At 37.3% G+C, this 26,751-nt stretch overlaps 1 protein-coding gene across 1 annotated transcript; it reads right to left on the bottom strand.

The window, feature by feature from the left end:
* Window positions 1-302: 302 nt before the first annotated feature.
* CWH43 (cell wall biogenesis 43 C-terminal homolog) lies at window positions 303-26,751 on the bottom strand. The gene is made up of 16 exons (XM_040064930.1): window positions 26,661-26,751; window positions 25,632-25,823; window positions 21,709-21,829; window positions 21,443-21,597; window positions 19,892-20,093; window positions 18,835-18,923; window positions 17,293-17,547; window positions 14,401-14,526; window positions 12,191-12,270; window positions 11,138-11,243; window positions 8,237-8,372; window positions 6,895-7,044; window positions 4,118-4,262; window positions 3,442-3,503; window positions 2,218-2,373; window positions 303-756 (listed from the first exon to the last, which is right to left on the bottom strand). The coding sequence occupies exons 1-16, from the start codon at window positions 26,701-26,703 to the stop codon at window positions 669-671; spliced, it is 2,106 nt and encodes a 701-aa protein (XP_039920864.1). The 5' UTR covers window positions 26,704-26,751; the 3' UTR covers window positions 303-668.

The following is a 26,751-nucleotide window of genomic DNA, read 5'->3' as shown; positions in this document are numbered from 1 at the left end:
CTCTTCTCAGAAACCGTGTTATGTTGAGCATGATTGTTTTTAATTCTTCATCAGTGTGTTCATGTAGGTGTCTCATAACTATCATTATTCAAAGCATTGAAGTGACTAATGTCCAGTTAATAAAGTCTATAAAAGTAACCTCTTTTTCTGCAGTATTATGAACATAAATTATCTGCAAATTGTTGTAAAACTCATATAAGAATAAAATGTAGAATAGCAGCAGATGTAAATGAGTCAAAAATGTGCAAACACATACTTACTGCATATCTCCCAATTAAAAAATACACTAGTTCCATTCCTACTTTGAAAAACCTAAGGCCAAGCTTTTTATTGCAGTAGCAGCAATAGCACTCTGAAACTTCATGATATATGATACCTCCACAAAAGCTGAAGAAGTTGCTGCCAAAGCAAGTTCCCCCCCTTGCTTTGTTGCATACAAAGCAGGTATCTGCCCAGGGTAGATACCAGTTTACCAGAATTCATGCGTCTTCCCTCCCTCACAGCGATAGCAGCTCATTAAAGAGGAAAGTCACCAGTTATTACATAGACATTCACAGTGTTGTGCAGCATGCGAGTTGCTCATCCTTAAACAGTGTAGTCTTTTTGGCTGCCAATTCAGTTTCAAGCAACAAACCTTTCTTGTTGGTCTCAATTTTTATTTTCTTGCTCTAATTTGTCCGTTTAAAATATTTAGGAGTGCTCATATGAAAGTGATGAATAGGCATATAATTATGTCCATCTTTATAAGATCCAAACCTAAGAAAAAATATTCAACAGAGCAATATTATTATAACGTTATTTAACCCATGCAGTTAAATCATACAATTACTACCCTACTTCTGAATGTTCTAGGCAATTTATTTCAGAAACAAGCCCCAACTCTATTAAATGTAAGTCAGGTTCTATGTACCCTCTCCTACTAAAGGTCTTTGAGTAGAGTGGAGACAATTACATTGATTCCACTGATGCTATAGGCAGTCTATATTTGGAACTCCAGCTGAAAAAGCTGAGTATTGCATTTATCTACTTAAATTCTAAGCTAAGTTTTTAGTCCTGATTTCAGTGGAGATACAATTTAAACACCCATAGTATCAAGACAGTCAACTCTGTTATTAATATTGTACATCTTGCTTTTGAAAATTACGGTGAAAATTGTAATTTTTCATGCCAAATTTAAATATGAAACTTTTGACAATTGACTATTATGGTAGACAGACTTGCAAAAGTAAAATGGAGTACTTGTTCAAAATATTGGTGCTAAGTAATATTTAAGAGCAGTGCCATTGTATTTCTAAAGAAGTAGAGTTAATCAGAAAAAAGCTAAATCTATTCCAGTAGGGTAAACATTTTCTGATTTTAGGCAGACAAAAGAAATTAGGACAAGATTCTGTGCAGAAGTCAACTGAGAAAAATCTGAACGTAAATGCTAACTGTAGGCAAGTTCCATTATGTGGAAAAGTCTGGGCAAACTCCTGCTTAGAGAGGAAGCCGGTGGCTGAGTGGTACATAAAAAGTGAATAAGCTCAACTGTTAGATGTATATCAGAAAGTGTTCAGAAAGTTTGGAGTAGTAAACATGCCCTTACTGGGAATTATCTCTGTGGCAACATATATCACAGACTTCATGACTCTTTCACTGATACTAATACTAGACTAAATATATTTCTCCATATATCTCTTCCTTATGCAATATCAGTGGGAAAATGACAGCAATTTAGAAATAAATAACTCTTTTACATTAAACCTAGTCCTTTTTTTCCCTCATATACCTCAGGTATTCTCTTTAATTTTTGCTCCAATTATATAGTATGTTTTAAAATGCATATGCAAAAAGTATTTAATGTATATATTGTATATTTGATATTCTAAATAATAGTATGTTAAGAGCCCAGTCTCTGGAGTGCTGAGAAACACCATCTATCAAATGAGTCACCACACCACTTGGCAAATATACCTATCAAACAATCTCAAAAATTGCCTGGGTGAAATGAGCATTACTTGCAGTTCATGCTGTGATACAATAAACTGATATTCCCAAGGTACATGCCAAATCAATTGAAAAAATGGAATTACAAATCAGAAGTCCTTGACTCCTATTCTTCTGCTCAGTTGGGTACTGATCAGTGCCTCTCACTTTAGAAAGAATTTTCTTCCTAGACTTCTCTTTTACAAGATACCAGGTGCATCATCCCCTTCATTGCCTATGAGACACACTGACCTGGGATTGAAATGGATGTCCTCAGGAACTTGACTGGGATCAGTGACAATTCTGTCATTGTCAACATAGCTGTCCACGTGATCTGGGATTCTAAATTTGGCCATCTGGACTTCAGAATCACTTAAACCAGCATGAGATATACGGGCATAACCCAGCCTATCAAATATGAGAAGAGTTCATTTGAAAAAATAACTCAAGACAATTTCACCACATTCTTAATGAATATATCTTTTTTTTTCCCCCGAGAGTTACACTTTAACTTATCAACACAATTTTCCATTTCTGTGAATCTCACCTTCAAAAAACTGAAAGTGCTCCATAAACAGGATCATAACACCATACCACAAGCATAAAAACTGAAAAACCATAAGTGTTTGACAGTTAAAAGTAAGTTCTATGTCTAAAAACCTTTTTTAAAAGTTACAGCTTTAGAATATGAATGCTGGTATAAGTTCACCAAATTATCACTGAAAAGATTTCAATATTCAGGAAAGAAACTCAAGCATCAATTGAATGAATAATGAGAAAAATTCAGGTTGCAAATAGAGTTTCAGTTGAGTTTTTATAGTTGTCTTTTTTTCTTTTTTACTCAATACTGTTAAGACAGCTAACACGTTTATGACTTGTGAACACTGCCGAATTTGCATAGTTCATTCAGAATAAGCTGAATTCCATTCTGGTAAAAACATCACCAAGATAATGAGTTAAAAGCAATTTGGTATTAAAAGATATGGAGTGCATAGGTCCTGTGCTTCAATATTGGCTTACACAGTTCAAGTTTCCACTAAATCCAGCATAAAGATTGTCTGGATTAAATTAGCATTTTGCTTCAACAAACCCTAAATCATAGTTCAAATTTTGTATCTTCTGTGTCACATAGAAATTAGGTCTTAGCCTTCACATTTTAGAATGAAGTTGTAAAGCCAGAGCTTTGGAAAAATGTAGTTTTATGGTACCAAAGGAGAGTAGATCTGAAGGCTTTGACACAGAATGATGAAACCTGTAATAGTGTCTTTGCAAATTATATTCAGAGATACACCACTTCTTGTGATCCTAAGATCAATGTTTCACATAATTTTATGATTGATACAATGATAATAATAATAATAATAATAGTAGTAGTTTAGGGATGCAAGACTCTTCCACAATCACTTGCAAAAGATTATAGAACTGATAACCATAAAGATACTTAAACCTGCAAATAAGCAATTCACTTTAACATACCTAATTACTCCACGATACATAATATAGCTACACCATCTGTCCCGATCTGTACTGTCAATATCCTAGAAGAAAAAGGGAAAAAAAGTCAAACAAATACAGTAAGTGTTCATCTGGGTAGGCTTCAAATCAGTAACAGGACCAATGTGTAAACTCAGTGAAGAAAAATATTTTGCCTAAAACATTGTAATAAGGTAGAAAGAAAAAAGCTCACTGTTAGACATGGACAAATCAGACAACTTTTTGATATATCCTAACACAGAGCTTGTTTTTAAAACAAGAGAATTGCAGAAGTAGAGATGTGTGGAGGTCACCTACTCCTAACCCTTGTCAAAGTCACTTCAGATAGGTTGCTCAGGGCCTTATGCAGCTAAATTTTGAATATTTCTAAGGATGAAGGTTTCACAACTTCACCAGGCCCCTGTTCTAATCCTTGACAACCCTGCAACGTTTTATTTCCTCTATCTGACATTTCCCTTGGGCAGCTGCTGGCCGTTGCCTCTTTGCTTTCACTGTGTGACTCCACCTTCTCTGCAAGATATCATGAGGTAGCTAAAGATTGTATTTGAAAATGGGCACGTGTTTTCTTCTCTGTCTATATTTAAGTTACCAATTTGAAATATTAAGCGGAGTGTTTCCAATATATATTTTCTCTAAAGATGCAGTATTTTTATATCACCTGCACATTTCCATTTCTTATTAATTCAGTATAGTCTCTGGATCCAGGAGCTGAAGTGATATATCCTAGAAATACAACTTGCTTAGAGCTAGTCTTCAGTAGGTTTGAAACAGCTATTGCTTGGAGTTTTCTGTCCAAGTCCTCTCTGAAAGAAATGGAAAAGACTTTAAGACATATACATTTTAGCTCACAATCTTTGTGCTATGACATAGTAAACCACAAATAAATCTGGTACCATTTTTGTTGCTCAGTATTAGAAAGTATGAAAGTTCAGAGAAAGCTCATCGATTCAAAATTATCACTACATTTGATAAAAGCAACATGGCATGGTAGATGTAATCCACATTTTCTTTCTATCCATTACAGGAACAACATTTTCTGTTACTGTTTTGTTTTTAATACTGTTACCATCACTAGGAAATGTGAATGTTAGTGCTTTGTTTATCTAAGGCTTTGTCTTTGCTTGCACTTATAATTTAACTGTAATAGCATGATGTGCATAACAAAGAACTTACATGATAAAAAAAAATGTGTTTATGGATAGACCACGGTAAATAAAGTCTTAAAGTCTCGGTCCCAGAATTTATGAAATGTTACTAGAGTTACATCATCCCATTAGCATTACTTAATTACATTTGGCATGTATTTCACATCTCTTTAACAAGATTTACACAAGAGTTTCAACACGATCAAAAGCAATAGAGTAAGAGGAGCCTGGTAAAATACTCCATTGGATCCCATTCCCTGTCTTTGGATTTGTCATGAAATAATGCAAAAGCAGTTCTCTTTCTATGATTCTTCGTGTTTATGACTTTAAACAGTTGTGTAAATCATGTTGTCTTCTAGGTTTTGGTAGTCTGGACTAAGTAACATTGCACCTGTAAACCCAAAAGAAGACAACAATTTAAGTGCAGCTATGCTTGCTAAATAGAGACACTTCTGACAGAAGCAGCTGTATTAGGGAGAAGGAGCACACAGACAGGAGATGAAAAATACCCCAAACACTTAAATAGAAGTCTGACCTAGGTATATGTGAAGTTGCCTGGTCAGCTAGCTGTTCTTGCCAGAATGCACTCTTCAGAAGACTGGGTCTTTTAAAGGCACAGGTGTCACTGAGACACACAAAGCAGTCACACGAGACAAGAGATTTTCGCAGGGTAGAGGTCCTTCTCCGATCCAGCTCAAAGCTGAGACAGCGCGGAGAGAGAGCCTCTTTGTTTTATTTCTTACTTTTTATACATTTGTGGGTCTAGCAGAAGATTGGCTTTTAGAGTTTTCACCTCTCAAGCCAACTTGCCAGACCAGCCGTCAGTTACAATTGTTTTCAGGTTAGAAATATGCAAACAAAGGACAGAGAAGGAAAAACAAAGGATTTGTTTATGTTACATATGTGGGAAAAGTTAGAAAACTGCTCTTAATATCGTGCAGTAACTAAAAATCTGACTCCATTTATGAAAATTCAAAAGGCTATAAAAAACTCAGAAAAACCAAGGTAACACACAGGCATGATTATAGTCCCACATTTTAAAAACTGTATTTAAATCAACCCTAGCTATCCAGTATTCTATAGTCTATGTCAACCTAAGCAGCAGAAGAAAAAATGTTAAAAATGAGCAGTTATGTGTTGTATTTAGATACAAATTCATTCTCCTCTAAAACAATCTAATTTGCACTCATTTCCCATGTGTCTCCTTATATTTTCTCCTTCATCTTTATCTCATTTTTTTGTGAGGGGATAATACAGACATATTTTCTTCTACTTTGACAAACAGTTTCTCAGACAGGCAAGTCTAATTGTTGGTGTGAGACACAGAATTAAATTCCATGCTAGAGTTAAAAATGGGAAGTGATTTCTGACAACTATATTTGTTAAATAAATGGGAAATCTGTAAACAATTTGCAGGTTTGGTGCAGTTTCTACTCAGGGGAAGGAAACGGGATACAGAGAAATTCCTATGGGTTTCTGAGCAGCTTCTTTGTGTAATAATATTCTGCACCCTATCCATAAATTTGCCTCTTCATGAGTTGTAGCAATTTTTTTTAATTCCAAATCTTACTACATAGCCACAAACATACTAGATATCCCAACAAATAGAAATTACAGCTACATGGAGCATTTGCAAAACCAGCTCTTATTAATATTCATTACACACAAGTAATCAAAACATTGTTTTCAAGAACTGACATATATACCTTATTCTTTTCCATCACTTATTTGATTTATTGGTATAATATTGCTTTTCTGAATTCAGAGATCAGACTTCCACTTGCATACTCTCAGAAGGACGCTGATGTATATTTTTGCTGCTGTTTCAACGCTGTCCTTTCTTGGAGGTTTTAGATTTGTTACTTTTTTAAAAAATAACATTTTTCCATTGACGCTATCTATCTGTAATTGTAGCTATCTGCACTCATTGTGGAATACAATACATCTATTCCACATGCAAAAAGTCAAAAGAATGCTATCCTGCACTGAGATGCACCTGTAGCCCTATCATTTGTTGTGACTTTGCAGAACTGTATCTTTAAATTTCTAGTAATTCAGATGGCAGGTTCAGCTGAGTTTTGCATGACGGATTTGCACTATTTAAAAAAATGCTTCAAAATTTTAAACCAGTAGTTTAACCAATTTTAAACTGTCATAGTATTTCTTCAATGTGCCCTGCTAGAACCAGTATTACAGCAGCATATTTAAAAGGGTACAAAAGAAATCCCAGAAGTTTGCAAGTTACATTACATGACTGTACGCTCTATGTAAAAATAAGTAAAATACACACTCTTCATTTCCGAAGTGAGCAACAACAAAATCAACCAGCTTCCCTGTGAAGTTGACAGTCAGGGAGATGGCAGGTGCAATCTCTCCCTCTGGTGATGGAAGGAGGTGATGGGTTGATGTTACAATTGGATACCTAGACAGTGCCATAATCCTACATGAGGAGAGGCAAAAAGTTACACTTCGTGATTCACAAGCATCACAAATATCTAAGTGAATTAAGCCAAAAGTGTGAGCAGAAGACAAACAGTTACTGAAAAAAACTATACTACCAGAATATAAACCATCTCTAGTGGATTTTTCTGAATATAGAAAGTTTTCCTCTAAAATACTGCTTAACTACATGTCTAAAAAAATATTATCAATTCCTACACTAAGAAATATAATTCCATAAATATGAATTATTTCACTGAGCTTTTCATGATATGTATTTCAGACAAAACAGAATTTTATACTACTAGAAATTAAAAAGTATTTCATTAAAACTAGAAGTAAGTAGAAATACATCTTTAAAATGGGAGATTTCTCTTTTTTCAGCTTCTGTTTGGACATTTTGCATCAGGTTTTTCAATGCATTTCATTAATAAAATCTCAGAGAATGACTTCTCTGCCCCATTTTGACTCAAATAGACAAGGTCTGGAAGAAGCAAGTTACTAAATGCCCCTCACATATGGCAAAAATTAAATAGCCATTGCAACATCAGTAGGAAGTTCCGTCTGCCACAGAGATGTGTATATCCCTCTGAAAAAAAAAGCCACGTTATATGCCAGTATTTTTCCAGAGGACAAAGATATTTAAAGATATGCAACTGGTAGGTGATCAAGCATTAAGGTAAAATTAGACACAAAATATCTGGTCAAACAGATATGCACCTTTGTATTCCCATTTCCCATTATACAGCCCAAGCTAGATTTAATAGACTCAAAATTTTTCATACCTCCTGATGCACTACATTTTCCAACTGCTATCACGTTTTTAAGTCTAAAATATAAAATTCCCATAGCCCAAAACAAAATATTGTGGAAAGGGCATCAGATACAGTACTCAAAATGCTAAACTTCCAAATCTCTACATTAAAGGGCAGGATGCCATTCTCAGCATCACCAAAACTGAAGTAGTTTACAGGGACAGGCACCACAATCTGATCATGTTTAGCAGTGAGAAAACTCCATCCACATTGCACGGTGATGCCAATGAATCAAAGCCTGTTCCTAAAAGACAAGCTTCAACAAGTGATTACAGTCATTACTATTTCAACTGTTCTTTGCTTCTGTATTAGTGCAGTTTGTATTGGGCAATATATTTACATCTATTTACTGTAACTGTGCATGGAAAGATGACTCACCCCCAAGTGTGATCTCTTGTGCTTGGACCAAAATCTGTATAAAATCCCAGTCTTTCTCCTAGCCACATTGTTGGATCATGGTTTCCAATGAATGGTTTAGAGGCATCACTCTCTATAATAGTGATAAAATCTGCTTCTAAGATGGGAGGGAAAAAAAGAAAATATTTTATATAAATTATATATAAATTATAACTTTTACCTATAAATGGGACTTATAAATAACTACATAATGTCATTATTTCCCTTTTGATTGCAAAGGGATGGACACAAGCCCTTCAGGGGTCAGTCAAGGCAAATTGATTTTGGCAACAAAGTCATGTCCAAACTTTTGGCTTCTGCAGGCCGCATAAACTCTGATGAAGATGCACCTAGTGTCTGCTTGCCATAGCTGAACCCTGGTGCATAACCAGAGATACACGAGACTGCAGAATACGGCTGGCCTGCGCAGACCTTGTGCCATCTCAAAAGCATTAGAGATACTGTGCACACACAACTTAACAGCACAGTAGCAAGTCTACTGCTTTGAATTTGATGAACAAACACTGCATAGCCCACCTGAACTTCCCTTCATCTCCCAAATCCTATTGTGCTTCAAAGGGTCCTGTGCAAGACACAGCTGGATGCTGTTGCCAAAATAATTATTCTACCCAGAGCATCCTTGCCTCAGCCCCAAGGCATGGTAACAGAAGGATTTGCAGCTCCAGTGAATTGCTGACCACCTGCAGCCACTTCACTTTCTCTTGGCACTGTGGTCCCTCCCTGTTTACATGCAGAGGCGTAGTTTTGCCAGGGGAACATGATGGGTTCCTCTATATTTTAAGTGCAGAACAGAGGAAGAACTATGCAGTCCCTTGAGGAACTGGCATCTAAGAAACACCTGCCCATGCCTGAAGGAAGGTGGGGGTCTGCAAGCTGCCCACAGGATGGCTGAACCATTCAGACAGCTTGAGCAGCAGGTCAGTATAGCTACAGCCACAAGTGCTCCAAGCACTCCCTTGTTGCTGCCATTATATCCCTCTTAGAGTGTTCTCCTACACAGGAAAGCAAATTGAGTCACCATTTCATCCACAGCTCTTCTATAAGGAATTATGACCACCCAGCATTCTTCTTCCACAGAAGATTCTTTACTTTTGAAATATCACATGCAGCAATGTAAAGCCTTGTCAGCAAGGAAAATGGGAGCTCAGAGCTCTTAAGTGGATTCCCAGGTTTTTCCTTCTACATCATTAGCATGCATGCTGATCACAGAAACAGTAACTGAAACCATTAAGAAGGGCTGATGTTGGATCCCTCGTGGACAGACAGAAATTCCAGTCACGAGAGCCATTACATGTTGCATCTTCACTATTTCAACAGAGAGGTGAGCCCAAGGAATGTACACCATGACACCTTTGAAGACAAGCCCTGCCCCAAAGCAGATAGCCACCCTTTTCTCTGTGGCTCTCAAAATCAGGAACTCTTCTTGTAGGAATTTCTAGCCAAACTCTGAATGCATTTTTTGACAATGTTTATGTAGTATTTTATATAACTATGTACATATAACATAAAACTCCAGAATACCATCTCCACCTATTAGAAATTATGATTTATTAATTTATATTTTGGAATTTGCTGCCTTTTTGACTTACCAATTGTCTTTTTTAGAAGTGATATTTTATTACCCTAAAGAAATGCCAATGGACTTAACCAGGTAATCGCTTTTTCTAACATTCATTAATTTAAACTATAGGTACCAGAAATGAATTCATTCATTAAAATTCGTAAGTAAATATGCAAAGATTAAATAACCACCCAGACTTGAACTATGGAATCACATATGTAGAAGAATGCTCCAAATTTCAATTCATTATATGTCCTGGTTGTTTTCTCCTATCACCAGACATCCAATACAGCCAAGCTCTCTGAACCTTTGGTCATGGGACAATGGAGTGAAGGAGGCTAAAATCAGTCTCTTCATTCTTCACTAACTCCTTGTGTATCTCTGCCACAAAATCAAGACTTGCAGAGGAGCACCTGTCAGTGCCTCTTCATTGCTGGGGTCTGTAAAGCCTGAGCTGCTAAGGAAAATCCTGTGGTGGACTGGAGAACAAATGCTGGAATGGCAGCATGGACATTTCCTAATTCCCTGAACTGCTTTAGATCTTAAACTGTCAGTCCCCTCTCTAACCTATCTCATGGATATTGCAGGAAAAAAGTAACATCTACAAGCACTACTGGCCAATTCCTTTCAATGCCCTCTGCAACAGCACTCATCTTGAGTCCAAATTCTTCATTTCCTATAGCTAATTTTCCAACCAAAATCCTGCTCAAGGGCAACAGTTTAGACCCTCTTCTTTACAGTAAAATCATGACAACCAATCTACAATAGCTACTCTCCTTGAATACATTGCTCTGGTTCAGTGATGGAAATAGACTTGTCTGATTCTTCTCTGTATTCTTTGTTTAGGGCATTTGAATTTCACACCCTGTAGGAATTATGTAACGCTTCACATGTAAAAATCCCATAGAAGTGATAAAACATTGTATTTTATCTAAAAGTTTATTTACCTTGGAAAATATCATTGTATTTTATCTAAAAAGATATTATTTCCTTTATGCAAAGAATTTATCTATAGACAGCTCATCAACAATATGAGAAGAAAAATCAAAATATGAAATAAAATGTTTCCTCTGACTAGAAGCCTCTTTAAAACATATTCAACAAATTATCACCTCTGCAAATGGATTTTTGACTGAAGTGGTTGTATTGGAACAGTTCACAAATTGAAGAGAAAACCACTAAACACAGGTTCTTGTGTTAATGCAAAAATGGCCTCAGTTACCCAGCAGGTGTTTTCACTTCTGTCTCTTCAGATGAATCCTCCCAAATATAAATGAAGCAGGAAAAAAAAAAAGAGTTACCTGTCTGATTAAGCAAATTAGCTGATCCTTCCAAATTAGACCATCCTTCATTGTCATATCCAAATCTAAATGGCCAGATCATAGCAGAGAAATCTCTTTTTGGAACCTCAAAAAAGAAATGAAAAAAAGTAAAATAAAATTTGAATTTTACATATTATAGCTTCGTAGTAAACAACACCAGACACATGGTACCATAAAAGACACACAAGAAGAGATGTTTTAAACAACATTTTCCTAATAAATCTCTCAGAATTAAAAAATACTAAATCTGCTATTAACAAGGGAATAAAAGTCATCATATTAAAATGAATATGTACAAGTAACAGTAAAAAAATGAAGAAGTAAGAGACAATGCATTTTTTCATCTTACGAAGAGGAACTTAGTACGTTGACCACTTTTTGCCACACAATAAGGTACTACAAACCTGAATTAATTGAAAAAAGAAGGCCAACCATATAAATCTGTGTGCATTTGTGAATGTAATACTGAACTCCAAGAGTGCTTGTTATTTATTACCTTTGCAATACCTATTTTCTTGCAAGATAGAAAACTGGAATCTTCAATTTTTTTATCCAATTTCCATACCTAGTCTAAGTCTAATCTATGTCAACCAACTTTTCAGAGAGCTTCAATGCAGAGTTATGATATAATATAGAACCATAAACTTACTTCACCTGGAAGAAACTTCAGGAAATTATCTGTTCAGACTCCCCTTACATGAGATCAGGCTGCTAACAGCATTGTCCAGTTTGAATATAGTTCAAATAAACTGATTTATAAAAGTAATGTTCAAATTGAGCATATGAGACAAGAATCTCTCAAATTTTCAAAATATTTTTTCCTTCACAGCATCACTATAAATCCCCAAAGACCCAGACATTTCAATTTGACATGAATTTATAAATTCAATTTTTGCATCTTCATTTATGCATTAGTTTTTCTGAATATTTAGTTACAAAGATTTCTTCAGCAACAATTAACACACCTAAGCTATCACACACATATTTTACTGTATATTTGAAAGTCATCATTCTCACAAACACCCTACTCACCCCTTGGCCCAACTTCTTCTGGTAAGTTTTATAACGTAAACCCAATCCAAGCAAGCCGACACCAACAAACAGCCACAATACTTGAAATAGAAAAACACAGAAAAAATGTTTTTAATTCAAGAAAAAAATAATGTTATTATTGCTGTTAAACAGGACAATGTTATTCTAAGGTGTGCTCTTCACAGAATGAGAAATGTGTCTGTTTAAGTGACAACACCAGATCAAGGCAGTATCTATGCATGCAGAATATGTATGTTTGTGCAAATACACTCTCCAAAACACAATGTGCCAAGCATATAAAATGTACCAAAACTCCTTGGAACAGTTATGTAGAAATTACACCTGCTGAAGAATTCATTATAGGACATGAGTAAGAGCGTCGTGTAAACACTTGTTTTCCTCTCTGTGTGCAATTATGCATTTGTAGTACACAATTTTTCTCTTGTATTAATAGAATTGTAGAATAAAATTTAATTTCCTTTGCAAGCCTTTAGATGTCAGAAAGATGTGACTCCTGCCAGACTTAGAGTGGTCATTTCTTTGACATACTCTGGAAAGACAGTGCAGCTTCATAGAAAGCATATTCAGAGCTTTCTAATTGCTCCTGTAGCATTACAAATAACCACCGTGTGCACTTAAGAGCTCTCACCGTTCAGCACAATGTAATTTGCTGATCGAAGCCCTCTGCAGTTATTTCATTTACACAGTGCTGTAGATAGCATATGCTATCTACAATGATTTCAGTAACTCCAGTTTTTTCTTTCATGCATTTAAAAAGATATGAAATTATTTTAATGGAAGTTTTCTGGAACGGTTTTGTGTAAAATTTAAATATATTTTATAAGAGAAGATGTCAGAAAGAAGGACATGCTACTTATATTAGCATATGTCAAACAATTTCATATCTATAAGACACAAAGGTTCTTAGAGTGGAAGCTGAGAAACAGTACCAGTCTGGGCATGATGAGGAAGTGTAAGAGGTACTGTTGCAACATTATAAGATCAGCTGAGCGAGGGCTGTGCTTTGTGGCAGGCAGTATTTTGAAACATTAATTCACTTTTGTGAAATGTTTCTTAGCAGTAATATTCAAACCACTTGAAATGGTGCTCATATTGTCTCTGACGCACAAACGCTCACAGGCCATATCCTCCTGGCCCCTGAGTATAGTGGGTAAAGACCTCCATAAAGATTCCAGAAACAGCCCTGAAAAACTCTGAAGCACTACTGCCTCCTTTTTCCAAATGCAGCAAAATGTACACAAACGGCACGCGATTTGATCCAAAGTGACAGAAGAAAAGACGCAGGAATTGGAATCTTCAGCATCCTGACCTCTGTAGGGTTACCATGCCCTCACGCCTAGCATTTTGTTCTTCTACCAAACTTCATGCTATTTACACACGTTTTTTCTTTAGAAACAGTAAGCTGACAATGAAAACAAATCAGGGACCCTACTGATTGTAGAAAAATAGTTGAAAATATTTTTACAGTTTAAAGGCCAAGAAGAGATAAAACCTCAAACATTTGATTTTCATTTCTCTTCAAAACCTAAGGCAAAAAGCAGACCCCACCCATATAATCTGAGAATCTGGGATCCCCGGGCATAGTTGACCGGCAGCAGATGACAATGGTTTCCCGAGGACAAGGCTGGTCTGAACACACAGCCAGGCCCAAGCCTTGTGCTGCGATGCCAGACCCAGCAGGCCCTGCAGGAAAGTGTCACATTATTGTACAGCAGCTCTGGGCCAGCCAAGGGCCCCCACACTGCCGGGCAGCTCACAGAGCCCTGGTGGTGACACCGTCACACTAAACCGCCTCAAAATTCGAATGGCTGGGAAATCATTCATAGTTTCTGTACACACAGTGTAAATCCCAAGATCCAGGAGGCCTCCTCCTCCTCAACCACTAAAATTAAAGATAAATGATGCTGAATCCATTTTCACATTTTGGTTTTCGCCCAGTTTCTTGTCTCTGTTTAACACATTCCATTAGGAATAGCCTCTGTCAGTCATAATCACAGTGAGTCAGCTCCTCCAGTAGTATATGTCATCATAAACCTGGAACCAGGGAAATACCAACTACCAGTCTGTGTCTAAAACTAGTACCAAAAAAAAATTTCTAAAACATCAGAGCGAATACTCCACAGTGTTATTTTTTTCCCCTCAGACAGTATTCCTAGAGTCATGGAGAAAAGAGCTAAAATTATACTTACATAGTTTAATGTAGTTTTTACTCCTTTTGAAGAATGGTTTTTGATTGCTTTTCACTTCAAAGACAGAGCTAAGGTCTTTCTTGGGTCCTGTTAGAAAGTCTACCCCAATACATAACATTATAAAACCTGTAAAAATATAATTAATTCGTTTTTTCATAGACCTTTAACACAATAAGCATTGCTCACAAACACCTCTTTTATAAACTGTTAGCTGTGGTGTCACAACACAACAGCCTTATGGTTCCAACAACAAAGATGATTCAAAGCAAAATGCAGTTAAATGCTATACCGAATGAAGCAATGCAGGAACTATGTGATTTACTGACAGTACTCTCAAGTAAAGACTGATTTGCAGTACAGTTCCAGGGTATTATGTCAAAGAGGCTAACACGTGGCAGATAAATCAGGCTAAAATCCTTCCAGGCCCTACTGATGGCTACAACTCCCAGCTGGGCCCACTGTTTTCAAACTTTACTGAAATTAACAAGGACAAGAACAAGTGAGTTATACCTACACGTTACGGAACCTTAAAATAACAGCTTGATGAAAAAACCACATTGATGATTTCACATATCTATTATCTTTGACAATTATCTGCTCTGTCACCAAGATACAAGTAACACATTTTTCATACAGAAACTACAAAATCAATTGCTCAACACTTTGTTATAAAGCAGCATAAGCAGACTGCAGCAGGTTGAAAGGTCAATTTAACACAGCAGCAACTTGTATTCTGGAATTCCAGAGCCAGTGGAAACAGAACAGAAATAGTTCTGCTTTTTATGAACAGAAAACTAAACACATCTACAGATACATTTTTAAAGCTAGTAAGCAACTTCAGCACTCTAACTTTTGCAATGCATGGGGATGATATCTTTTCAATAAGTAGCTCAGACTAATAGTACAAAGTCTTTTCCAATCCATAATGAGATAAAGAATCCAATTACTTTCAAAGAAAGCATGGGAGGATAATGAACTGGATAAGAGCTCTGCTGGAGAAGATATATGCCCTTGATATCTTTATGGCAATAGTTAATTAATTGTAGAAGCCATAGGTTACTCCAGAGTAATAGTTAACTATTACTCAGTATTTTTTTTTATTTCCCTTACTTGGTACATTAGTTGTAGTGAAAGTTTGCAAACCAGGACACCGCACATTGAGCGTGCACAATGAAGGGGCACACACAAAACCTTTCTCAAAGGGTGACTGACTCACAGCCATTAAAGTTAATGAAGATCAGGAATCTGACCCCTCAGCATTATATCACATCACAATGAAGCAGCATAGAAGTTTTGAATATAATGATCTTACTTTCATTGTCACTTTTCCTGGTGCAGTTCCCTACCCAAACTGCAGCAAGAGAAAGGCGGGATATTGAATAGGAGAAGAAAGCAAGAAATAGCTCTTGCACCTGGAAGAAGCCAGAAGAAAACAAGCAGTTTGCCAGAAAGCCAAGCTGTAAGGGTAAAAGCATAGCAACAAATACAAAGTCCCATGGTATAATTTTTGATAATGGGTTGGCATCAAAAGATAGAAACTGGATTCTCAGACGGAATTTAAACTCATTTAGTGCCATCAGTTGTGTTCCATTTACAGTTTTCTTTACCAAAGAGAAAATTAGGGCAGTCTCTGTTACTACCCAGTGATCATGCCAGGTGAATTAATCACAAATGTGTATTTCAAGGCAAGTAAAAGAGAGAAATTTTGAATAAAAGTATTTCTTTTGTGAAAGCATTACTCAAGAAAGCTTTTGACATTTCTCTACCACATGCTTTCTTCATATAACTTAAAAAAATTAAATTTAATTAGCTAAGATAACTGTTTCTAAAGACTCCTCAGAGTGCTTTCAAAAAAAAAAAATTTGATAATGGAATGAAATTCTCAAAACACAGTGAACTCAAATCCCTCATGTGAACGCCGTAATTTAAGAAACACACATAGAGAGTAACAAACTGGAGTGATACAGAGTGGCTGCCAAGACATTTATGAAATCTGAAACCTTTGGAAACAAGTTGAGCACAACATTCATTAATCCTTTCCAAATAAAATACAGGCTAATGTGTCACATTTAAAAAAAAATGTCCCACACAATTAGCCCAAGACAACGTTTGACATTGTGTAAGTATAGTTAGTGAAATATGCCATTGAAACCTGTTAGTACCTATTGCGAAAATATTTCTGGAGACAAAACCAGGAAGGGTTGGTTTCCTTTCTACCTCTCCACCCTCATCAAGCAATCATTCTGCCAAAGCCTTTATATTTGCTCAACTCAGTTCTTCCTTATTTGCAAATACTTGACAATTTATTTTCTGCCTGTCCTGTTCACGTATTTCTGACGCTTCAGGCTCATCTGAATTCCCCCAGAACGTGTCCACAAAACATAAGGTAGAACCACATGAGAAAGCAGCTCAGGTCTCCAATGTAGACCAGCTAGATTAGCAGGATGCTGCACTTTGCTCTGCAGAGCAGGGCTAAATAATGCACTGAATTACATTACAGTCCCTGTAGCTACCCTGTTACCTGAGGCACTGCTGCCTTAGGTAGGCAACATATTTGTTCATTCACACCCTGGATTACAGCCATATTTTAAGGCTGACTGATTAACAGATCTCTTCCTCCACAGCGTACTTAGTTATCAGACATTTTTCCACTTTGTCATTTTGCCTTAACTGAATTCCATTTTCTGTCCACATTTTAGACTATTTCTAACAGTAAAGAAACAAGTAGATTATTTTTTGCTTGTCTCATTAATTTTTGCACTGAAACTCTTACCACAGTAAGTAAACAGTAACTGAGCATTTGAAAAGACTCTTTGTACACTAGATACATTTCACATGTCTGCCTGAGGCTAAAACAAGCTTATTTTTATTTGTTCCTTATCACAAATGTACCTAGAAGAAGATGGGAACTTTCTCGAATGTAAACTCCTCCAGGTACAAATTTATAAGCTGTACACCAGACACAGAAGAATAATTCAAGAACATAAGCAAACATGGCTGTACTCATGGCTTTCCCAGGATGCAAACAGCTGACAAAGCGTCCAGCTAGTTGAGGCCACACACACATGGTAAAGATACCAAGAATGTTGCCTGCAACAGCAGCACTCCAGGTATGTAAATAAAGGAGACCAGCTGAAGATGCCAAACCTGTGAAGGGATAGAAAAGGATAGAGTAAGTCTCAGTCAGGTATATTATGCACCGCATTCATTTTCATACTCTGGCTAGCAAAAAAATAAAGTCTGGGAAAAATAATTGTGCTTTCCAGCCATGAAAACTGCATCACTAGAAGGACAGTTATTCACAGTAGCCAAAGACAGTATTTTATTTTTCCCACTATCTCATTCTTTTAAACATTGCCCATTCAGCTGGAAACAGTACAGAAAAAAGAGAGCAGAGAAACATCATTAAGAGCCATAACTGAACCGTTTTTCTTACAGTGCTCTTCAGCACAACAGAGGAATGATGCAGTTCTTAAGAGAGTAACAGGTCTGTCAGTTATGAACCTCTTTTACCATAATACAGAAGAAATCGAATAGATTAATATGAAGAGAAAACATACCTTTTCCTGATGTTTCCCTGCAGATAACTATAGGATGGGCAAGGAAGCAACTATTAATATTTTACTAACTGCAAAATCCTTGACTTACTATGCTATCTTTGATTTGGGGATTTGACCCTAAACAGAACATCACCAACCACAGAACCTCTCTGTAACTTCATTTTAAAACATTATTGTAGGTATGAATATTTACTGTCACACCATGAAAGCAAATGTAGAGAAACACTTTTAATATTTAACTCTTACACATCAAGGTTCTGAACATTTTAGAATACAATGCTTGAATCAACTAAAGAACCTTTCTGTGCTTGTTTTAAATGAGCAATGTGTGTACAACAAAAATCAAAGGTTCATGCTTACATTCTGCACACACCTTTCTTAACACTAAAACCTGCCTGTTCATGCTATTTTACTGCCTGCAGAACCTGGCAAATAAAGAGACGGGAGGCAAGCTTTTCTCAAGGTAGACTGCTTGTTAAATTTCAAATTATTTTGCCTCCAGTGGAATTGAGAGTCTTGTGTCAACCCCATAACTCTAGATGTGGCCTTATGATAGAATCACTAAGGTTGGAATAGACCTCTAAGATCATAAAGTCCAACTGTTAAACAATGCAGACAGCCAAAACCGAGGTGCTGCTCAAGGGAACAGAACCTTAACAGAGCTTCTGAAGACAATAACACTGCTCTACAGTGGCCTGGAGATTTCTCCTGTAACCCTTAGTCAACTGATCAGACATATGTGTACCACAGTTAGTGGCAGAGAAAAGTGCGGCTTTGCTTAGACACACTTTTCTGAGATGTGGCATCAAGTCAGAGGCCTTGAGTAAAGGGAATAAGGTAACAGACAAAAATTCTGCTCAGGTTTTGCACTTACCTATGATAAACAAGGCAAAACTGATGATGGAAGACCAGCTCCAAAATGAAAGCATCAGTCCATGAGCAAGGCCCAACAGAACTGTACCTCTGATACAACAGTAAGGAAAAAGAAAACACACACTAATGTGATTTTAAAAACACCTGATATTGAAAAGAAATTTCAAGGTATACAGATGAGAGTTCTTAGCAATATATCATAATTCTTTTACTTTAAACAAAGCTAAGTTTTGCTCACACCTGGCTACATTTTCTTCCCTTTATTGGATGGAAAAAAACATCCAGTTTAAAATAATGGCAATTTATCGTAATGTATAAGTGAGCTGTGTTCAGCAGCAAAAAGAGTCCACTGAAATCTTGGTACAAAAGGCAAAAACAACTCAGAGAAAAGGAGAGGGAAGACACCCCAAACAGAAGTATTTTCTCCATGTCAAATAAGGAATCCTATAGTATCTAACACTGCTCTCAGTCTTGGGGAGCTCTTTTTTATACCAATTTCAAATTCTAAACTCTGTCACCTGCCATCATATATGGTTGACTCAGAATAACTAATTTGGTCTCTTTCTAGATTTTGGAACCTGAATGAGCCACACACAGCATTAAGAATGCATTCTTACTAATCAAAACTTCTACTGCAGTAAATCTTTTAATATTGCACACAGTTTAGTTTACTTATACTTTGTGCATGTGTCTCTGATCATCTCCTCACTGAGATGATCTAGCCAACCACTAGACTAATTTACTGCATATTATAGATGCACTGCATTCATAAGTCCTTGAACCTTAGTCCTAATCTAAAAATTGTTTGAAATGTGTCAAACCAAGACTTTAGTGCTGACATAAAAATAATTCTGTATCAGAAAATTTTAAGGTCTGGACACAATGCTCAGAGACATCTCAAAGGAAGAATGAATCCTCTGTGTGAAGTACCTTGTACCCATTTTTCTCTCTAAATTCTTATACCATCATCAGGTTGAGTTTTAATTTGTCACCCACTACAGCACTGGATTTTGATTACAATTTTGTAATAATAATAATAATAATAATAATGCACTTACCCATATGGATTAGGATCTGGACCTGTATGGGGATGTCCACTTACTGCCCACCTAGAAATTAATGAAACCTCCCCGAAGATCCACAGAGTGAGGAACATGAGGCTGCCAAAAGCAATCCCTGATAAAAACCAATGAGGATGGGAAGCAGTCTCTCTAACCACATTACCAGTTTTGTTTGTTTCTTGTTTCCTCTTTTCTCCACCTGGAATAAGAATAGAAATACAGCTAAGCAAACTGTCAAATCCTATTAGCAAAAGTTACTGAGAAAAAGAAATAGCCAAAATCACAAATTTACTAGAATAAATTACATGCAAAAGGTAATTTATCTGATTAGGATTGTGTTATCAGAAATTGATAATACAAAAACAATTTAAAAATCTTTACTAACAACCCTAGGTCTGTCAAGAAATTACACACACCGTAAGTGTTCAAAAATGCCAACCGGCCCATCTGAATATTTTCCATAATACTGGAATTTAAATATTTAAATTTCCTTTGAAAATCATCTGAAAATTTACTAGAATTCATTCAGAGGCTTGTGTTCTCTGAAACTCTAAACTCTGATAAGAATAAAACCCGACACTTTCAAATAAGCCAGAAATAAACTGTCTTCCTTCTCCTTTTTTTTCCATGCGCTTTAGAACCTCTCTCATCTGAGGAGAAAGCAGCACCTTTAATTGCATAGACATATCATTTTGTCACCCACAAACAAGACAGATTCCCTTACTAATCTCCTGCAGCAGATTCCCCTTCCAAATTCTGATGAAAGCTCAAGATTAATTTAGATCATGTAATGCAAGCTTACAGACAATATGCATGATGCTAATTTATACCCACTTACACATAGATAAGGTTTTATCTTTCAATTAATTCATTAAGGTTATACTGAGAAGGAAGGAGATTCTGTGGATCAAACATGAGCTGCCTTAACTAACTAATCCAACCTTGCTGTCTTCCTTGGCAATTCTACCTGCCCAGTTTAGCCTATGCCAACCCCCACTGCTGTGTACTCTGTGCAAACACTCCAAGAACTTGGGCAAAGCTTAACCCAGACAATTTGTCCATTCCTCCAAATCTTTCTGTTTATTTCCATATATCAGCTGTTCCCCAACTTTGTCCTGTCTCCCCTTCTCTGTTATAAGATATGCACTGGCAGAGAAACTCAAAGTGTAAACTGAATTAACATAACAACAAAAACAACACAGATGCTTCATGCTGGAAAGACAATAATCCATTCTGGTTTTATTGGTCTATCTTATGCCTTCATTTGTCTTACTGTCATATTGTTGCCACTGCAATAAGGAAAAAGATGCAGTTCCAGCACCAACTTACTACAGCTTGTATGAATTGTGACACCAGTTGTGCCATATTGTGGGCAGATAGAAGTACCCCATGACTTCTAAAGCCTGCAATGCTCATGCAGCAGGTCTAAAACCAGACTGCTGGGGAAAAAAAAAAATCAAAGAATCAAAACCCAGTGACACATAGCTAGGCTATTTTTATAACCTTAGGCTCTTTTTATAACCACCATCTTTGCTGTAATATGCATACCTGAATGAATTCGCTCCACTGCTGCTACAAAACCAATTGTCAGTATGAGAGTATTGGCAGTTTGTGAGCTCCAGACTGGATTAAGTGATGTGTACAGGATACGAAGAACAAGGAGCATTATCTTGCCTAGCATGAAGCCCCATATCCTGATGAACCTGTAAGAATCAGGTTTTGAAGCAGTGAGGCATTTGGGGGATAAAAAAAATAAGAAATCAGCTTTTAATATGAAGAAATATCAGTTAAATTCCATCAGTATAAGAAAATACCTTTGTAAACTGTTTCCTGACCACCACGTTACTGTTTGAGCTAGCAATGAAGAAGAAACACCAGCAGCCAAGATGAGCAGTCTAATTGAAGCATTTGGTGCATGGTATGATGCTAAGCTTCCTGCAAACAAATACACACACAGAGGTTACTTTAATGATCAATAGACCCCGGATAAAAAGGATTTCCTGTAATTTCCTGTTGTCTGTAATTCGAATGGCTATACCATTTATCTGAGAACACATGACACCACACATTTTTAAACAAACCAAAGAAGTGTAGGTATACATAGAAACTGGGTATACATGACTTCATAGCAGCCATAAATTTCAAGGAAAAAAATTATATGAAGCAATTATCCAACGACCCATGTGATTACCTTTATTTAAGTACTTATGGTGATTGATTCCATAGAGAGGGTATATGGATAAGATATCTAAACATACAGATATTCCTCAACCATGTGAGACATAAACTTTAGAGAATTAAGGATTTTAGAGGAGTTAATATTTTAGTTAGAGATAAGCTTTGCTGAAATTAACTAAAGTAGATAAGTAGGCTTTGCTGAAATTAAAAGTTAGTAATTAACTAAGAGAAACTTAGTTTGGGATCACTCTTCCATATTAGAATAACTGATTACTTGTCAGCTTTATGTTTGGTTAGCTGTGTTTATAACGAAGAATACAGAAACTGATAAATATCTTTTAGGAACATAAGACAATTGTAGGTCTCCTCTGCCCAGAAACCCATTGAACGGTCACAAAGACAGGAAATAGGAGTCCTACCAAGGGTTCATTTATCACATTTGCATTGAACAGGTAGAAAGGTCAGAATGAGGAAGAATTCTTTACTTCCTCATTTTGGGGACCCGTCCCCATGAAAAGGAGCACCGACCCATTTCAAAGAACAAACTACACATGCTTAATATCTTTTGAGCTAATTACCATTTGAAGCCTGGAATGGGATGTACCAGGGTTATGAATATGCATTTGTGTTTTGGGTATTCAATGCTTTTGTAAATAAAAGGACTCTGTGCTCACCTGTAAATCACAGTGTGTATTTGGGAGCTATCCCACATGCTGTCCAGCACCGTAATAAACATGCGCTTTCTAACTTTAAACTGTTAGAGAGTTTTCATCCGTCACATTTCTTTAATAATCACATGCACTTAGATAACTCAAAAGCCATAAAGTTTTATGTAGTGTGACTGCTCCTTTCTAAAAAGGATATGGCTTTTGCCTCAGCGCACTTATAAAAGTGAGTACTATGGTAAAAGCCACACTCGTTATTAGACAGGTGCAGTCAGCACACATAGCACAGGGATTACTAATCAACTGCCTCAGTAGGAGTGAACAAGGCTTTCTCTGGTTCAGTATCTGGTCTCAGAAATGGTTACTACCACCCTTCACAGCTTTATTACTAAAAACTACCATTTTCCCAGCCTCTGAAAGAGAGCTCATGCACACATCTTTGCCATTTCCCAGGCATAGTGACCCCACATTACCAGCAGTTTTAAACTCTGCGAACAGGTTTCCAATTCAAGTGACTATGGACCACATATATTCTCATCACTTCAGTCGGTGTGGCAAAGTCTGGTCCGGGACCAACGACAAACAGCAGGAGAAGCAGCAACACTGTTATGATTCCAGCCATTTGCTATGTGAGTATGAGTCAAACTTGAAGAGATGTTAAGCAAGTAATGTCAGAAATGGAGCTGCAGATTCTGGCAACACGTGCTAGGAATCCTCCAACAGTTTACCTGCTCATTCTGCTCAGAGTGAAAAATGCAAAGCTTAGAGCCTAGACAATAAACAAGATCAATGTGCGGTGAAGCGGTACTTGCATGGATTTCAACAGAGGTTTTATGTACAGTACACACAGATTTCTGTCACTAAATTGTGCTGGCAATCCGTAAACCTGCCTCTTCAAATATTTCATCATATGCACTACCCTGATTAAAGGTAGTATGGGTTTGCCAAGTTAGAGCAGACACACCTTTTGTTGCTAGGCAAGTACACCCAAGCCTTAAATATATCTATCCAAATACCCAAATTTAATGTATGTTGTCTGAAGACACAGACGCAAATAGACATTACCACAGGGTGCTTTGTTGTTATTTGTTTTGAACAGAACACAAAATCAAGTAGTAGGAAAGGATATAGAAATTAGAAGTTGCAGGGAAAATAATGCTTCCTGAAAAGGCAGAAAGAAACAGAATTTAAAAAAAAAAAAAATCCCCATAAATATTCTGGTGTTAGCTAAGCATGTAGAATTTTCTTATTTTTTCACTGAAATTGAAGACTGAGTAGAATGGGGTGGAGCATGCATGGGGTAGATTGCGCTGCCTGACATTCAACAAGTCCCAGAGGAAGGCCATGGCCTTTTTGAGAAGTAAAAAAGATCAAAAGAGAATGAATAAAATTGTCTCAGTATGAAGGAGGAAAAAAGTAGGAAGAACTGAGAAACAGGAGAATCAACAGCACAGTGTGATGGGACCGAACTAACATAGAAGATCATCATAGGCCTGTCACTGCTCTGTATATAGCAGAACAAAAATTACACACCTTTAAGTGATTTCCATCACCTTTGGTAAAGCGAACTAGTAAACACAGCAAGGTGATCTGAAGGACTAATCTTAAATAAACATGGCAAATTTTGTGTTACTGTCGCATGTGAAGGAAGGTAAGGTGCTATTTTAAATGTTTACACTGACTCCTAGTTTCTAAACTAGAAGATCTTGCAGAAAGCAATACACCGGGCACTGCTGCAAGAAGCTGAAGATTCTGCTCACAGAGAAGCTTATTACAAAACAACAAGGAAAGTATTAGGATGGCTATAATGGGAAGAGTAGGAAAAGAAAGGAACATGCTAAGATTATTCATGAAAATCAATGACACCAACAAACTGTGCTCATTTCTAGTATTTTTCTAGAGATACAGAACAAGAATTCTTTTTAAAAAAAAACTATACAGGGAAAGCAAATAAGATAATCTTACTGTGTCTTGTAACAATATAAAAGGAAAACTATAAGGAAAGTGATTATCTGTCTATCTTATATTGACAAATGAGGAGCTAGGATCTGCTGCTTCTGAAACACATCACTCAGCAACAGCATTTTCACCTCAACACGGGATGGAGACCCTTGTCTCCCCAGAGTTCGTCTAGTGTGGCAAACTTCTTCAATAACTTGCTCCTGAACATGGCTGTAACCGCCAGACCTTCCCCCAAAAACTTTCAAAAAATCAACAAGAGCTGAGATTTCCACCAGTTAGCTGAAGACCAAAGTGGGAATCCCAGCAAGTCTTGGTTTAAGGAGGAGCCTGTGGCATGGGAAATGGGGCATTTATTTCCTGAGCTCAAGATCAGATTTTCATCCTGTGCAACTGACCATATAAGTGTTATTTCATATTTAGGATGAGCCTATAACCCCTCTACAAGCATGTAGATAGATAGATTTAATTTAAAAAGTACATTCTTGGAAGAAAAAACTGCCTCAGAAACTAAAAAATAATGTTTCACTCACAGAAGACTACTTTTATAATAGCCCCAAGCTGTTCTGCAATGTCTCAGCCCTACCCACTGTCACAATACAAAAAACATCTTCTCTGCTGGTATTTGAGTGATACTGAAAACATCTTTCCTATCGGGTATCACTCTTACTAAATTAAAATCTCCTAGAAATAAAAGTGAAATGAGATTTTTCTGTATTTATGCAATACAATGGCTGCAAACTATATTTTTCTCACTATAGCTAAAAGCTTGAGAGAAAAAAAAAGAAACCAACAAAATGTGAGTATGGGGAGAGCAAGAACTTCTTATTCTTTTCTCTTTTTGTAATCGTCTGAATTTTAAGGCCAGTTGGAATATTTGTTCTTACACATTGATACCAGAACGGAATCTATAACTCACTGCAGTGCATACTTACCAACCATAATTAACCTCAGAAAGGCCAGGACATACTCATTGTTAGCCAGCCTCCAAAACGGGCCAATTGTCAAGAGTATCGGGGAAAAGAAGGCAACAGCAAAAACTTCTATGCCTGTGAGTGCCAGTGTCTGAAGTGGGAAGTAGTAGATCATTGGTGGCAGTGCATGGTAAAGAGACCAAGAAATGTAACCTAAAACAAGAACAAACCAGAAAAAGAAAACCCCATCATGTATTTTCAACAACAACATTTCCTGGAGAGTACTTAAAAAGAATCATTTTATACTTTCGCATATAGACTATCAAATGTATTTGAAAGCAGTTCAAGCAACAACAATCACCTTCTGTGAAGAAATGTTTGTTATTTCAGGTTAAACAAACACATTTTCTGAGGAAATAGAATGATAAGAATAAAACAACTCTTCCCCCACTCAGACAGCAGATCCTACTTTGAACCTCAGAGAAGTGCTCAACTTCGGAAAAGATTAGTGTTCAGAGGGCTGGCTAAACAAGCAATCCACCCACAGTCTCTGGGCTCCTCAAAGGCAGACTGGTGGCTAAAGGAATTATTCTAGAAAATCGGTGTGCTGTTGTCCCCTGGAGACAGACGCCTTATCTAGACACAGCAGCAGCGCGCCGTGAGTACCCATGCTTTGCAGGAGATGCACCGAGCGGACGATACCGCGAGTGCTGGGGCCGGCGACCACCCTGGGGCCCTGCCTTCAGCAGGACAGCACAGCTCCGGCTCTGCAACACCTGCACAAACACTCGGCCGGGAGCAGCAATAAATTCTAGGCTGATCCGAGAGACGAAAAGCATTCCAGCACAAGAGGAAAAGAAGAACCCGAAGAAGAGCGCTCAGACGTGAGCAGTATTTACTGCTTCCAGAGGGGAGCCGTCCATCGGCGACACGCCCGCACGTACACCCTGCGGGGCTGCCCCGCTACGGCCGGTCCCGGCTGAGCCCCCCGGCGCCCTTCACCGCGGGCCCTCGCCCCCAGCCCCGCGGGGCGGCACCGCCGCCACCTACCCAAGAGACTCTCCGAGAGAACGGCCTTCCAGAGAGGAAACATCGCCCCCGGCGCCGCCCGGCTCGGCGGGGGCTGCGTCCCTGTCAGCGG

Source organism: Hirundo rustica, chromosome 5, assembly GCF_015227805.2.
Source record: "Hirundo rustica isolate bHirRus1 chromosome 5, bHirRus1.pri.v3, whole genome shotgun sequence".
Classification (NCBI taxonomy): Eukaryota; Metazoa; Chordata; class Aves; order Passeriformes; family Hirundinidae; genus Hirundo; species Hirundo rustica.
Note: the sequence above shows the minus strand (reverse complement) of the source record. Positions and strands in the feature narration are given on the sequence as shown.